The sequence below is a fragment of the Eulemur rufifrons genome, chromosome 15 (genome assembly GCF_041146395.1).
Source record: "Eulemur rufifrons isolate Redbay chromosome 15, OSU_ERuf_1, whole genome shotgun sequence".
Taxonomy (NCBI): domain Eukaryota; kingdom Metazoa; phylum Chordata; class Mammalia; order Primates; family Lemuridae; genus Eulemur; species Eulemur rufifrons.
This window is the reverse complement of record NC_090997.1, coordinates 42,177,891-42,192,663: the sequence shown is the minus strand read 5'-3', so window position 1 is coordinate 42,192,663 and position 14,773 is coordinate 42,177,891. Positions and strand designations below refer to the sequence as shown.

General features: G+C 35.9%; 1 protein-coding gene across 50 annotated transcripts in view; it reads left to right on the top strand.

Annotated features, from left to right (window-relative positions):
* The window catches only part of SNAP91 (synaptosome associated protein 91), a 139,984-nt gene that overhangs the window by 90,275 nt on the left and 34,936 nt on the right, over positions 1-14,773 (top strand). For 31 of the 50 annotated variants that reach the window (XM_069487543.1, XM_069487557.1, XM_069487537.1 and 28 more), the window contains 7 exons: positions 257-372; positions 6,205-6,219; positions 6,367-6,534; positions 13,149-13,256; positions 13,883-14,146; positions 14,377-14,454; positions 14,618-14,689. In XM_069487543.1, coding sequence (XP_069343644.1) covers positions 257-372; positions 6,205-6,219; positions 6,367-6,534; positions 13,149-13,256; positions 13,883-14,146; positions 14,377-14,454; positions 14,618-14,689 — 821 coding nt within the window. Of the gene's footprint in view, positions 1-256; positions 373-6,204; positions 6,220-6,366; positions 6,535-13,148; positions 13,257-13,882; positions 14,147-14,376; positions 14,455-14,567; positions 14,690-14,773 lie in introns of all 50 variants that reach the window. The other 19 variants (XM_069487552.1, XM_069487550.1, XM_069487561.1 and 16 more) reach the window with 7 other exon arrangements.

The window sequence follows — 14,773 nt, the reverse complement described above, 5'->3', positions numbered from 1 at the left end:
TTGATTTGTTGATGTCTTGTCTATGTCTTATTTTGTGCTACAGTGGCAGAGTTAAATAGTGATAAAGACCATCTGGCCCTTTACAAAAGTAGTTTGCCAACCTTTGGTCTATGCTATACTGCTATACTTTCTTAAATATTCTTTTATTGGATTTAAAATATCCAAAATCTTTGTTTTCTGCATAAGTCTTTATTTAAAAACACCTTTACATTATAAAATTTCAAAATCTAATTTTCAAGTTCTGTCTTCGTTTCAGCACTTCTAAACCATCCAGTGATCTCCTGGACCTCCAGCCAGACTTCTCTGGGGGGGCGGCAGCAGCCGCGGCACCAGCACCACCAGCACCTGCTGGAGGAGCCACCGCGTGGGGAGGTGAGCAAAGTCACACAACTGTGCCATTTCCCTAGGCATTTTATTGAGTCGTTCTGATTTGGGCTATAATGGTTATATTTACCTTCTGATTATCCAAAATGGTGTGAGAAACTTGGCGGGAAAATGCTAAGAATGGCATCTATTGACTGTAATGTCTGTTGAGAGAAAGACAGAGAAAGTGCCTATACTACAGTTAAAATGTTCAAGTAGTATCATTTTTATTTTAAAAGCTGGCACAAAGGAAGTATTTTTCTTTGCTATTCTAAAATTCTGGTTATTTTTAGTAATCGTTCTCTAGAGATTCAGGCCTTAGAGGACTGAGTATTCCCATCAATTTATGAGGTTACTCGAAGGCAGCGTTTCTAATTTGGTTTGGTAAAATGTAGCCTCCTTCCTGGATTTCTTTAGGCCTGAATTGGTTTTATTAACATTGTATTTGACTTCATGCAAGTGAAATCTGTTACAGATTCTTGTTTGTGTCAGAAAAAAATCCATGCTAAACTGATTGAGAGAAATCACACCTAGCCACTTGATTCCCATTGATCTCAGAAAAGTTGACCTTTTCTAAATATTTGATTTAAAAACATATTTAATACTAATATAAAAATTAAGATAATTGCTGCATACAACTCAAAGCTGCACAGAGTTTGTTTTAAATACTGTGCCCTACTGCATCAAATGATCAGAATAGCATTTTCAAAATGTTTAAGACATGGCTCATACAACTATAGAAGCAACACAAGTGAAAGACTTAGTAACTCACTAATGAGGAAACCAGTAAGATGATAAAACTGGTTCAAAGAGCATTTTGAGGAATTGGATATTTAGAGGCATTTGAAAAGAAATGCTATTAATAGAATAAGATGACTAGGTTAGACACAAAACTATTAATATCCTATGGAGCAATAAAAATCATAACCTTGAGGTTATCTTTTTTCCCAAACAAATTATTTGCATCACTAGCAGACAAGATCTGTACTTTATCATTTCAGAATCAGAGTCCTTAATTACAGTAATAACAAAGTCAAACAAAGTTACATTCCTCTAGATAATTAAATATTCCTTGGGTGGTCCTGTTAAACAGTGTGTCAGTATAACATCAAAAGTACATTCTGTAATCTCTTGATCTTATTTCCAAGTTTTTTGGTTACAAAAATAACAGAAAGATAACTGCTTCTAAAATAAAATTGTTGACTATAAATGTGAGCATTTTAAATGTTGGCATGTTTCCATTTTAAATATTTAAACTGTCTCCTATATTAAAATGTTCAACTCCTAAGGCTACAGCTATCAATTTTTAAAATAAAATTGTTCTTTCAACTTCATTTAACTTTATTAGATTTTAATTAGTCAAGGAAAATATTGCCAAAGAGATTTTATAAGGACATTCTTCTTGTACACGTTTTTATTCTGAACTTCATCTTTTAAATAGTTTGATTATTTTAATTTGCTTATAATTTCTTTTCATTACCACAGTGTCTTATACAATGTATTATTTTCCTATTTATCTAAGATGTTTCAAATTCATATCCTTAACTCAAACTTTCTCATTCATAAAATTCATGCAGATGACTCTTATAGAAAGTCTATAATTTAAAATTTAGTTTTAATTGTAGATTTGTTGGGTTACACAAAGTTTTTTCAGTTTTATATGCATATCTTTTTAATTATCTCAACCATTTAAATCAGTACGTTTTTCATACTTTCCAATTTTTAGAATTTTTCAATCATTTAGTGATTTAGTTAGAACTTAAATGAATAAACAGTAAGACTATAAACAGTCCCCTTTCACCATATTCCCTGGCATGAAATTAAAGAGAAATTTTGTCTTTTTCTTTTTTAACTTTTGGCAACAAAAGAAGAATGCCAAATAAATAAAAGGAAAAAACTAACTGAAATCTTTTTAATTGTAATGTAACATTTTTATTCATATTCATCTCAAAGTACTTTTTGCTAGGACATGTTATATTATAATAACCAATTTTATTAGACTACATTTCAGTCTTTACTGGTTAAAAATAATTAACTATTGATGATTGAAGCATGAAAATATCATTGGATATAAAAGAAAGCAGAATGGTGTGGTTTTAGCCAGGGCTATGCAATATGGTCAGGCAGTTTGTGCATTGCTCAAAGGCAGGGCAAGAGGGGCTGAAATCCAGCCAAAACTCTTCTACTCAAGCTGTGAGCCTTTCTCATTATCCTTGAGGAGGAGATGCTTTTCTTTTTCTGATTTGCCCCCTCTACAGGGAGCACTTTTTTATGCTTAGTACAAAGGCACCTTATAGGCCAGTAGAAGCCTTGGCTTAGGGCCTAATGGTCACCTTTTGATGATTAGACAGCATTTTTATCTCCACAAAATATCTACAACTGCAGCATTTCATAGCAAAAGAAAAGTCAGCTTTTCAAAGAAATGCTAATAAATAAATTCTCCAGATTTCAAGCAAAATAGTAAAAATTGTAGCCTTAAGAAATTGAAATAAACTTCTATAATACTAAACTGAGAAATAATAGGTACCTTCTGTTTGCATTTATCTTGTAGATACCCAGTGGTGGTTGAAGGTGATGCTAAATTATATAATAACAGATATGCATTGGTTCACTTGACTAAAGAAAAAAATAAAATCACTTTCTCAATCTTGTCTAAGATCAAGTCACTTTGATTATTGAAGCATATTTGAATTTTGTTTAATTAGACAGTAAAATACAAACTCTAAAATTCTATAAGCTTGTTCAAATATACTTATCTGACCATAATGACAGTGAAAAGATTTCAGTTTCCAAGGACCATGGCCACTTCAGATGTTAGTGAATTTTTCTTAGGGGTTGTAGGTATTGATAAATATTTCCATTTCAAGGGGTATATTGTAATGTTAGTATTTTTTTTCCTGTAATGTAAAGCAAGCAAATTTTAGCAAAAATCATAGTTTAGTGATTTCAATTTAAATTATACATATAAGATTTGGCATTTCTACAAGCTGATAATGAACTCATTTGACAGAAGAGTGCAGAGAATTTTTTTTAAATCCCTACCTTTGGATCCATAATAGGGACAGTGTTTTATTTTTTTCATAATAAACTCATGTCTCAGGAGCACAAATAATTGAGTATGTGTGTTGTGTGTATGTATATCTTAGATGTGGGAAAACAAATAACCTCTTTTTATAAATGTTTGAATTGAAATTTCTACTTTTTGAGAAATACAAGATTACTGCTAGGGTTTAATTAGAATTGAAATTAATTATCAACATGCATTTGAAAGACAATCGATATTATGTGATCATATGACTGTAATACTTACCATGTAGAATGTTAGCTACAGTACAAGTAGTTTTTGCTTGTTGATTAAATCTGGGGTACATGCCTATAGGCTGTTTTCATACATACGCATGTGCACACATGCACACACACTCGGGGAGATTTATAGAAACTTTGAAATTTACAGTCCTAGATGAAAATTATAACTTAAATATTCGCTATTGCTATATAATTAGCTATCATTATCAAATGTTAGATATGTTTCAGGTATGGGTGAGCACTTTAAATGTACTAACATATTGACTCTCCATAATAAACTAAAAAGTCTAGCTACATGTCACTGCAGAATATAGAATTTCATTGTTAATTTAGTTGTCATTCTGTTTCCTCAGTTAAAGTGAATATTTTCTAACAATTCCGATAATGCAAAAAAAATCTCTGATTATGTTCTACATGTAAATGAATTGAATTCTGCTGCAGTAATTTTTATTTTTGCGTATGTAGTTTAATCCTTTATAAAAAGTGGCAGTTTTGTGAATATTTAATAACTTACCCTTCATCCTAAAATACGGCCTTTCTCTTATGGCAGAGAAAATTTTGCCTAAAACAAGAAATAAGTGACATAAATTATATTTCATCTATAAAATTAATATTTTCGAGACTAAAACCTATGGTTGACAGGAATGGAAAACATTTTCCAGCATCACTTATCTACCAGTATGCTTAATCATCATGCATTTTTCTAGGAAATCCCAAAAGAAGTTTACTTTTCATCTTCCATCGTACTGTTGCAGACAGCCTCATCACCCTCCATCTGAACAAAACACTAATCAAAAGCAAGGAACTAATATTTTAATCTTTTCTTCTTTTTAAAATCTCCTCTCTCTCCTTCTAGTGTACATAAATCATCGTCTTTATTACTTACCAAATTTTTGAAATAAATTGCTCATTTCCTGTCATGGACAATAGAGGGTCTGAAAACTGTTAGATCACGTGGCTCTTATCTCCTCTGCTGAGTCATATTGTGGCTTTAAAGAGCCATTGATGAGAGCAGCGTAGTAAGAGTCCCACTGATACCAGGAGAGGAGAGAAATCAAGTCTGTCTGGCTTCTGATGACCCACTTGATTTCTAATTGGTATTTTTAAGATGTGGCTATAGGGTAACAGTTGTGTTGGGGCAGGTGCTGTTGGTTTGAGGAATTCTTGAAAGACTTTCTATTTCTCAAGACTTTGGAGCTGGCCACCTAGCAGCAGAAAATACCCTACCCCCAAGTCAACACAGGCCTGGTTATTATTTATCTCTTGCCTGGCATTTGTTAGACATACAGTCTCGAATTTAAAACTGTTTTTAATGTCAAGTACTCTGTGTGCTCTAATTTTCTAGTATTGTTATGAAATATATTAAGATTTAGTTAAGAATCTTGATTATCTTAGAGAATCTGTAGAATACTTTATATGATATTTACTGGGTTTGCAAATTGTATGGTTAAATGATTGTGATTATTTTCAACGTCAGATTTATATTTCTCAGTTTTTTTAAATGCCTTCTAGAACTTCGGGTTTACTGAGTTCTCATATTGTTTTCAAGGCCCTGAAAAAAAAAAAAATAGCTCCTTATCGAGTTCCAATAAAATTTCTTCATGATTAAAATAAATTTCCAATGGCATTCATGAATTCAAATATGAGCCCTGAGGCATATCACCTGACTGAGAGTAGAAGAATGCCATTGGACACTCTGAATGCTTAACCTAAAGTCAGTGAACAGTTAAGACTATCCCCTTTTGACTTTTTATTTAGGAGATGCCAAATGTAATTCCGCTGTTGGACACTAGGAAAGTGTAAACTTCCCAAGGACATGCTGACCTCAGAAGTGCTGAAAAGTTTTATGCCTCATAACTTTTCTCACATTCATCTTAAAAATAGTTCTCATATAGTGTCAGATACTGTTTATAAATGTCAGGGTTATATATTATGTTGGAAAACATCTGATAATGTAAAACTTATGAAGAAGAAAATGGTTTAGGTTAGATTTTCTTTTTCCTAATACTTAAAACTTGCATTCAATTCTTTGACTATATTTGGCATTTTCTATCATTTAGACTATAGGTAATATAAAGCCTCCATTTATTCTCTGGTATTCTGGACTTAAGTGACACATCAAATAAAGAGGATCAACAAAGCTTCAGTTAACTACAATTTCTTCAGAACTGACATTTATAGTATAGTGAAATTAGTCATAGCAGTGAAATGGTAAATCTGGCAGGAAATAAATGGATTCTGTCTAATTGTTTAGGCCTGACTTAAGGGAAGTCTCTTGACATCCCTTGCCCTCAGTTTTCCCATCTATAAAATTGGAAACTTGGTCCAGAGGATGCCAGAGTTCTCTTATAGCCTGAAAGTTCCATAATGATAGTGGGTAATACATGTATTTTTTAATTACAAACGGTCCAGAAAGGTACCTAAAGCTGCAATTTCTTTAGTTAGTGGCTCATCTGGCTTGGACATTGGTCTGGTTGGATGTTTCAGCTTCAGCTCTTATTTATTCATATGCTGCCATGTAATGGACCTCGACAGACCTTTTGGGAGAGGGTGAGTAAAGCTTTATTTTTAAACTTGCATTTTGACAGACTTCTGTATCTTAATAACTGTCCTCATTTGATCATTTGGAGTCTGGTATATCCTTTGTCCTCTCCTTTTCTTCCCTTCCGTTTGCTCTCTATCTCTGGGAACGTACAGATTCTTTGGCTGCGCTCTCCTCTGTTCCCTCTGAAGCACAGATTTCAGATCCATTTGCACCAGAGCCTACCCCTCCTACTACAACTGCTGAAATTGCAACCGCTGCAGCTTCTGCCTCAACTACCACAACTGTCACTGCTGTCACTGCTGACGTGGATCTCTTCGGAGGTTAGTCAGTCACATCACTGTGCTTTCGTTTTCCTTTTAAGATTGCTAACATTACCTGGGAGTTGAGGTGTTTAAAAATGTTTACATTATATAACTGCATGTCAGCGTGTTTAAGTACTTTTTCGGTATTAACCATATGTATTTATCTTCACTAAATTCATCAACTTTCTCTTCAATTAATTTTATCACTTCCGTAGCAGAAGTTGCAATGCTCTAGTCTAGGCCCATTTGATTTTCTGTTTTTTTTCAAGTGAAGATTGAAGTTGCTACCAGAACTCCTGCCCTGTTATGTTCCCACTCTGCAGTACCAGACCTCTCTGTTATATTTAGGTTTGGCTTTTTGGCCAGATTAGAACTAGCCCAGAAAATATTTGAGGAATATAGGAAAGACAATACTGGTTTAAGTTATTTCTTAATATTTAGGGCAAAGAAATCATCCAAGAGTAGTTCAGATTTGTAGGTCTCTGAAGAGAGTTTGGGGATGTGCCTGTTTTTGCAGCTTTTTTTTTTTTTTTTTTTTTTTTGAGACAGAATCTCACTCTGTTGCCCAGGCTAGAGTGCCGTGGCGTCAGCCTAGCTCACAGCAACCTCAAACTCCTGGGCTCAAGCAATCCTTCTGCCTCAGCCTCCCAAGTAGCTGGGACTACAGGCATGCGCCACCATGCCCAGCTAATTTTTTCTATATATATTTTTAGCTGTCCATATAATTTCTTTCTATTTTTAATAGAGACGGGATCTCGCTCTTGCTCAGGCTGGTCTCGAACTCCTGAGCTCAAATGATCCACCCGCCTTAGCCTCCCAGAGTGCTAGGATTACAGGCGTGAGCCACCGCGCCTGGCCTGTTTTCGCAGCTTTAAGCTCATTCTATCCGAGTAAAAATTTGGATCGTCTTTGGCATTGGAACTTAGAAAACATCTGAAGCAGCACTTGAAATGCTGATTGAAAACAGGTTTAGGTTAGTTTGTGAAATATCTGTCTAAAAATGTGGTTTCCATGCAAATGTAAATTCTGACCCAGTAAAATATCCTGGACTCTGCCAGTATAATATGCCTGGACCTCATGAGCCATGCGGAGCCAGTTTATTTACATACATATCCATATTCCCATCTGAGTGGTGCTATGTCCACACATAGTGGAGTTCTCTTATCAAATACATACAGCGAGTGGTGCCATTGTCATTATAGGATTGTGTGTCTTCATTATTATATAACATCTGTCCCAGGGTATTTTCAGAATATGGTAAAGAAATCGGTGGAAGCAAATGATGGTGAGGGCAGGAGAGATTTGGCAGGCTCTGGTAGAATTAATATTAATATATTCCCTGTGAACATACACTTAACACATTGCCAGTTACCACTCTGCTGCATGCTGTGCCCCGGTCTCCGAGGGCGGCCAACACCATCCAAGACAAGGAGCACTCAGCGAGACACAGCGCTGTTGCCGCTGTTTCATGAAAGGGATTTTCTGCCGCCTTCCTGCACTGTCATTCCTATTACAGGAGAAACCTGTTTTTAGGAAAAGTAGGGGAGAAGGGACTGCAGACCTTCGAGTATTTTATTATGAAGGGTCACCCACTACAGAAATTAATTTTTCAGTTATGCCCCTATTATCTTTTGAGACCAAAAATTTATGTTTTAGCTAAAATTTGTAATAAAATCAATTCTTCACCCTTCTTTCCCCCATCTCCATTATTGGTGTCGGGTATGGGTAGTTCCTCACAGGCTTCTGTTAACAAAGAAACTGCAAGAACAATGGAAAGCGTGGATAGGATAGGTAACAATTTTGTGCTGAAACATTTCTACATCTTTAGCTGTTTAGATTTTTGGTTTTCAGTCCATTTATAAGGAGTTTGATTACCCCTAAGAAATCAATCAACTGTTTCACTTCCCTCATGGCCCTCTAGGAAATATTTCTTTAAATATTCTTTGTGACATTATGCTGTTTGTGTTTATTCTTTATGACTGCCTTGACTATATTCATCAAGCAAAACATCTGTACGTTTAGAAATATTTTCACGATGGCATTCTTTTTACCTTTAAATACAAGTTTAAAGGGCTAGTACTGATGCCAAAGAATGGGGCGGTCCTTGTGATTTCATCAATGTCCTTTCCTAGTCATCTGGCTGGAAAATGAACAAAAATGAGTACATCTGAAAATCTCATCACAATTATTTTATTGATTTTTGTACTTCTGTAACCTGTCTGCTGGCCTCTGACAGCTATGAACGTTCCATCATTTATGTTCAGGAGTCTGTATGTGTCACTGTCTGTTTTGTGGTTTTCAGTGATTTTTCTAATTTCTTTCATGCCCTTTATTGTTTTATAAGAAATCATTTAAAGATTTGATTTTAAATATAAACCTAAACTAACATCTCTTTGGCCATTTTGTGTGCCCATTTTTTTATATTTTGTCATTCTATAATGGGCAATGGTAGAACTTTAGAATAAAAAAGGTACCAATTATATTTTATTTACACAACTTTAAAACTTGCTCTTTTGAGGTTCTATGCAACATGTATAGCAACTAAGTAGATATCTATAGAAATAAGCTTAATGAATTTCAGTTTCAGAAAAATTGCTATTTAATTTTATGAATATGAAATATTAAAACATTAAAATTACATATGTATTTTAGTATTATATTTAAATTACAAATTTAGAAAATAGTAAATTTCTGTTATTTATAACAGAAATATTCAGATTAATAGCCACATAATGTTTTAGTCATTTCAATGTAAGTAGTTTATGCAAGTCATTAAAAATTTTTTTAAGATACATTTCATTTACTAAATGCTTTATTTTTTAAAGTGAACTTTTAAGAAATAAAATCTGCTTTCTGTGATCATGTAGAACAGGATTATAAGGCAGTGTTATGCTTAAAAAATATAGTAAAACTTAATAAATATTGATAAGAATAAAAGAAAAATCCTTAAAAACATCCTATTTTTTAATTCTGCAGACTTCACTAACAATAACACATTGGTTTGTAACAACACAAGATTTTTCTAAATACTCACGCTAATTCCTCTGCACACCCAGGAGGGTATCCTTTCGGTCACCTGTGTCAATTTGTGAGTAAGCCTTGAAAATGAAAATGGTAGTCTGAAAACATGAAACCAAGAGGCTGGAAAACCAAGGAGCTTACCTCACAAGCCTGTCTCCATTTGTACAGGCTGGTTAACAAAGTTAATCAACCTTCGTTAAAACCAGTACTTAAATTATAGGCACTTACCACTAGATTCCGTGTAAGAGACTTACAATCTAGGACCTTTGAGGAAGAAAAGGAACCAGGGTGGTGACTCTTGGGTTGTTGAGAGCAATTAGAGCCCTTGTGCTGAGTATGTGATTTAAAGATAGTATATGTGGCTGGAGTAGGTGGGAAGAATAGTTCAGGCGGGGGGTGGGGCAGGAATAACAGTTATTAGAAGTTTTAAGAGAGGTGGTCACCTGATAAAAAGTTTGAGAGAAAAATTCTTCCTAGAGTACTAGGGGAAAAAAAAAGGCTAATCTGTAGTAGTCAGATCAGTTTATGGGTTAGACCTGGACTGAGTCATAACTGTGGAACGGAGGAGCATGCATGTCCAGGAAATAGCACTGGTTGAAAATCTGGCAGAATGTAGAAATGAACTGCAAATGAGTAACAAGGAAAAGAGAACTGGATTGGAAATAGCTTAAGTTTGCAATACTGGAAAGATAATGCTTCCATTGATAATGAAAAAAAACTAGGTATTAAAAGAATTTTTGTTTTTAACAACATCAAAATTTTATTATCTCAGCTAGGTGCGGTGGCTCACACCTGTAATCCTATCACTTTGGGAGGCCAAAGTGGGAGGATTGCCAGGAGTTTAAGACCAGCCTGGGCAACTTAGTGACACTCCATCTCTACAAAAAAATAAGAAAAATTAGCTGGGCATGGGAGTGTGTGCCTATAGTCCCAGCTACTTGGGAGGCTGAGGCAGGAGAATCACTTGAGCTCAGAAGTTGGAGGCTGCAGTGAGCTATGATCACATCACTGCACTCTAGCCCAGGCAACAGAGCGAGACCCTGTCTCAAAAAAAAAAAAAAAAAAAAAAAAAAAATTATTATCTCTCACAGTACTGGGGCTGACTGAGTTCAGGTGGGCAGTTGTTGCTCAAGGTCTCTTTTCCTGGCTACAGTTGACAGTGACTGGGCTTGGTGCCATCTGGAGGCTCATTCACAGCTCCTGCTCCAGGGCTGGGAAGACTCAAACAGCTGGGATTGGGAGCAGCTGGGGTTCCTACCTTTAAGAAAAGTTTTGACAGGGGTAGATAAGTTAAGTTCATAATATTTAATGTTATGTAACAAGAGAAGCATTAAAAGGGATGTGTTTTGCTGATGGAGGTTGGGGGGAAACCTCTCTTGAGGATGTAGCCTTAACAATAGGGGTTTCATTTACTTACACATAGGTGATAACCTAAAGAGGTCAGTCCGTGAATATCTGTTTGACCCCGGGGACTAATTTCACTGATGTTTATTCCATACTAAAAGGGGGAAATAGTTTAGTAGAAAGTGACACAGTTCATAACAGTGCTTGAGAGTGGCTAAATCCACAAAACTCGGCCAGACAACTTTGGGCCAAATACTATCTCTATTTGCTGACCTTGGTCAAGTCACTCAGACTTTTTTCAAAAAGTAATTTATTATTTTAATTGACAAAAATAATATATATCGTGTACAACATAATGTTGTAAAATATGTATACATTGTGGATTGGCTAAGTTGAGCTAATTAACATATACATACCTCACTTACCATTGTTTATGGTGAGAACACTTAAAATCTTTGAGCTTTGGTTCTTCTGTCTACAGAACGGAGATAATCTACTTCACAAGATAGTTGCAGAAATTAAATTTAATAATGTCCCCAAAATATGACTGCTATTACTATTTTGACTCTTTTCAATATTATTAGTCTCAGTTCCAGGATCTATAGGAATCAAAAGAAAGAAAACATACCTGACTCATGGCAAGATATTGTCAGCCCTCCCAACCTTGTCTTACACCTTTCTTGTGTTCTTCTGCCCCCGCTCTTCCAGTTTTCGTGTTGCTCTAAGTCCTCAAGTATAGTATCCTTAATATGGCTTCTAGGAAGTAGGCCTGCCCTGTGCCTTGATGTATTTTTCATTCTTTAGTATTATTCATTTGACCTCTACTCAAGACATATATACCCTCAGTATAGCTGAGAGAAGCAATCAGATCATGTTAATCTGTAAGATATAAATAACTGATGCTTATTTTCCCTTCTAGGGATATTTGTGTTTTTGTAAAGGACCTTTTAACCCAAATAAGTCTCTGACCTAATATTTGTTATTCCGTATAACACTAGACCTCAGGGCATTACTAAAGAGTGTTTCATACTCATATCAGTTTGGGACATGCTGGGTTAAACTGAGAAACAAGTATCTTGACTGCAGGACTTCCTAGAGCCTAATATACTAAGTCAATCTCCGGGAAGGAGGATATAATGTGTAGCATTTCTCAAGCATATCTGACAAATTTTTTTAATGACTGGAGGAACAGTGTTCTGGGGAACGCTGGTTGATATTGTGGAAGACAGTATTTTGGGATGGGAAGTCTAGCAGATAAGTGGCAGGTTCTAGGTGGGTGCGGGTCCCCACCTCCCAGAGGTTTCCTCTCCTAAGCCTGTCATACATGATGGCTTGGTTCCTTCTGTACTTTTGAAACTAGAGAGTTTCTATGCAAGCTCCAGGCCTCTTTACTATAATTAATGTGGTTTGTTGGTAGAAACACTGGAAACCATTTGTATACATCAGACATTTGTAAATTGGGCGTTTATAAACTATGGCTGCTTATATGTTAGTGGTTTTCTACTATAAATAGTAATGTAGTCTTAAAACATGAAATGATATTCTTAATCTGTTAAAAATAGATCATTTTCCAAATAACTAGAAAAATATGATAGTATTATGGCATCATACCCTAATTTTATCTCCTTATTTCCTTAAAACGAGTTATTGGTTATGCCTGAAAATGCTTTTCAAGGATAGTGAAGACTTAATATTTATGAATACTTAGTAAACCTTTCATGTTAAACTTTCATGTAATTTTGCCTGTACTAGATGATAAAAAATTTTAAAACTAGAAGTGTTTGTTTACATTGTCATCGTATATTTAATTTTATTAGCATTAAAGGAGACATCATGTTTGCTAGCAGCCACTAATCAGAGACATTGTAATAACACAGTGAATAAGTATTGCCTGGACATGAAAGTTTAATGTCTTAAATTACATAGTAGTTAGTTTTGTGTTTTAATTTTCACATCCATTAATTTCTAATGATGCATAAAACATGCTTCTCAGAGCCCTTATACAATGAGAATCTTGTTACCTTTTGGATCCTAATAGGCCTCAGCAGTATCAACACTGTATCACTTGCATGTTAACTGACACAAAGGTACGCAAAGAGTAATTGTTTTGTTTTGTGACCACCAACATTGCATGGGCCATAAAAATGCATTTTAAAAAATTCGTGTTGTATAAGGGAGCTTTCTTCAGAATTTAACTTGGTTCTTTTACTATATTTTCTTCTCTTTTTATTCCTTTAATTTCTGTTGTTTTAAAAACTGCGCCCAAGATGCCTTTGCAGCTTCTCCCGGGGAGGCCCCTGCAGCATCCGAAGGGGCCGCCGCACCAGCTACCCCAACCCCTGTAGCAGCAGCACTTGATGCATGTTCAGGAAATGGTGGGTTTAAAGTCACGAGCCAGTCTGTTATTTTTCTGTCCTAATGTGAAACCCCTAGATATGGCCATGTGTTTTTCTAATTTTATTTTCTTCTGAGTGTAAAGTCTCGTTCATCATAACTAGATAAATAATGCCAGCATTTAAAACATTAAGACAGCGAAGTGCATACTTATCAAAATTGACAATTTCTTAAGATTGACAATTTTTGTCAGTACAAGTATGCTCTCTTAATGTTTGCTTTTTCTCTAATGCTATATTGTACTCTTTTGTGACATTGAGTTCCAATATATTGGCATGTTTTAATGAATTTTCAAAGCTACCAAATTGACTAATCAAGTAAGACTTTGAAAGATGACAATCTCTAGTCCTAGATTATAGGCTAATCTTATGGCACTTTGCAAAGTGTTTCAGTTTCTAAACTTGTGGTACCTACTAAGTTTTCTTTTTTCTTTAGAAAAACACCCTAATCACTTACCCCTGCTAATAAGATAGTAGTTAAATCCCAGCAACCTCACACCTAGCTAGTGTGTAAATATCTGTGTACGGTGTCTCTTACCCCTAGTATGACGCGCTCTCTTGTCTTTCCTTACTGATGCTGTATGTGTCTCCACTTTCCTTTCCAAAAGACCCCTTTGCCCCATCTGAAGGTAGTGCAGAGGCTGCGCCTGAGCTGGACCTCTTTGCAATGAAGCCACCAGAGACCAGTGTTCCTGTAGTTACCCCTACAGCTAGCACAGCCCCTCCGGTTCCCGCAACTGCTCCTTCTCCTGCTCCTGCCGTTGCAGCTGCCGCTGCTGCCACTACCGCTGCCACCGCCGCCGCCACCACCACCTCTACCACCTCCGCTGCCACCACCACCACCGCTCCTCCTGCTCTAGATATCTTTGGTGGTAATTTTTTGTTGTTGTTGAACTCTTTCCATCTGGTGGATTGAATTCTGGTCCTTGAGCTATACTGCATACACAACTGTTACTGCATGCAGACTGTGTAATTAAATGGTTCTCTAGAAACCATTTGATGCTTAATTCAGAGTTCTGCAAAGTGCTAATTCAGAACTGGGAAGTGATGCTGTTTCAGGCTTGTTCAAGTTGAGTAAAGGCATGTGTGTTCTTGGTCTTAGATTTGTTTGAGTCTGCACCTGAAGTCGCTGCAGCGCCTAAACCAGATGCTGCTCCTAGCATAGACCTGTTTGGTACAGGTAAAACCAAAGCAACCCTTTTTTTCTATTTCATTTTCTAGATGTTTTCATGATTAAGCTCTTTGTACTCACCTGTGATAATGCATTTGTTAGATTTTTGACTTTGATTTCAGCTTTCTGCTACTTACCTCTGCTTGGTTTTGGTTTGTTTCACTTTTGGAAGATGCTTTCTCCTCTCCACCACAAGGGGCCTCTCCTGTGCCTGAGAGTTCTCTCACTGCTGACCTCTTATCCGGTGAGTGCTTTGCCAAGGTCAAGCCTTCAAAGATGTCTTGTGGGGGTTGCGCGTGGAGAGGCGGATGTGACAAGACATGGGTTT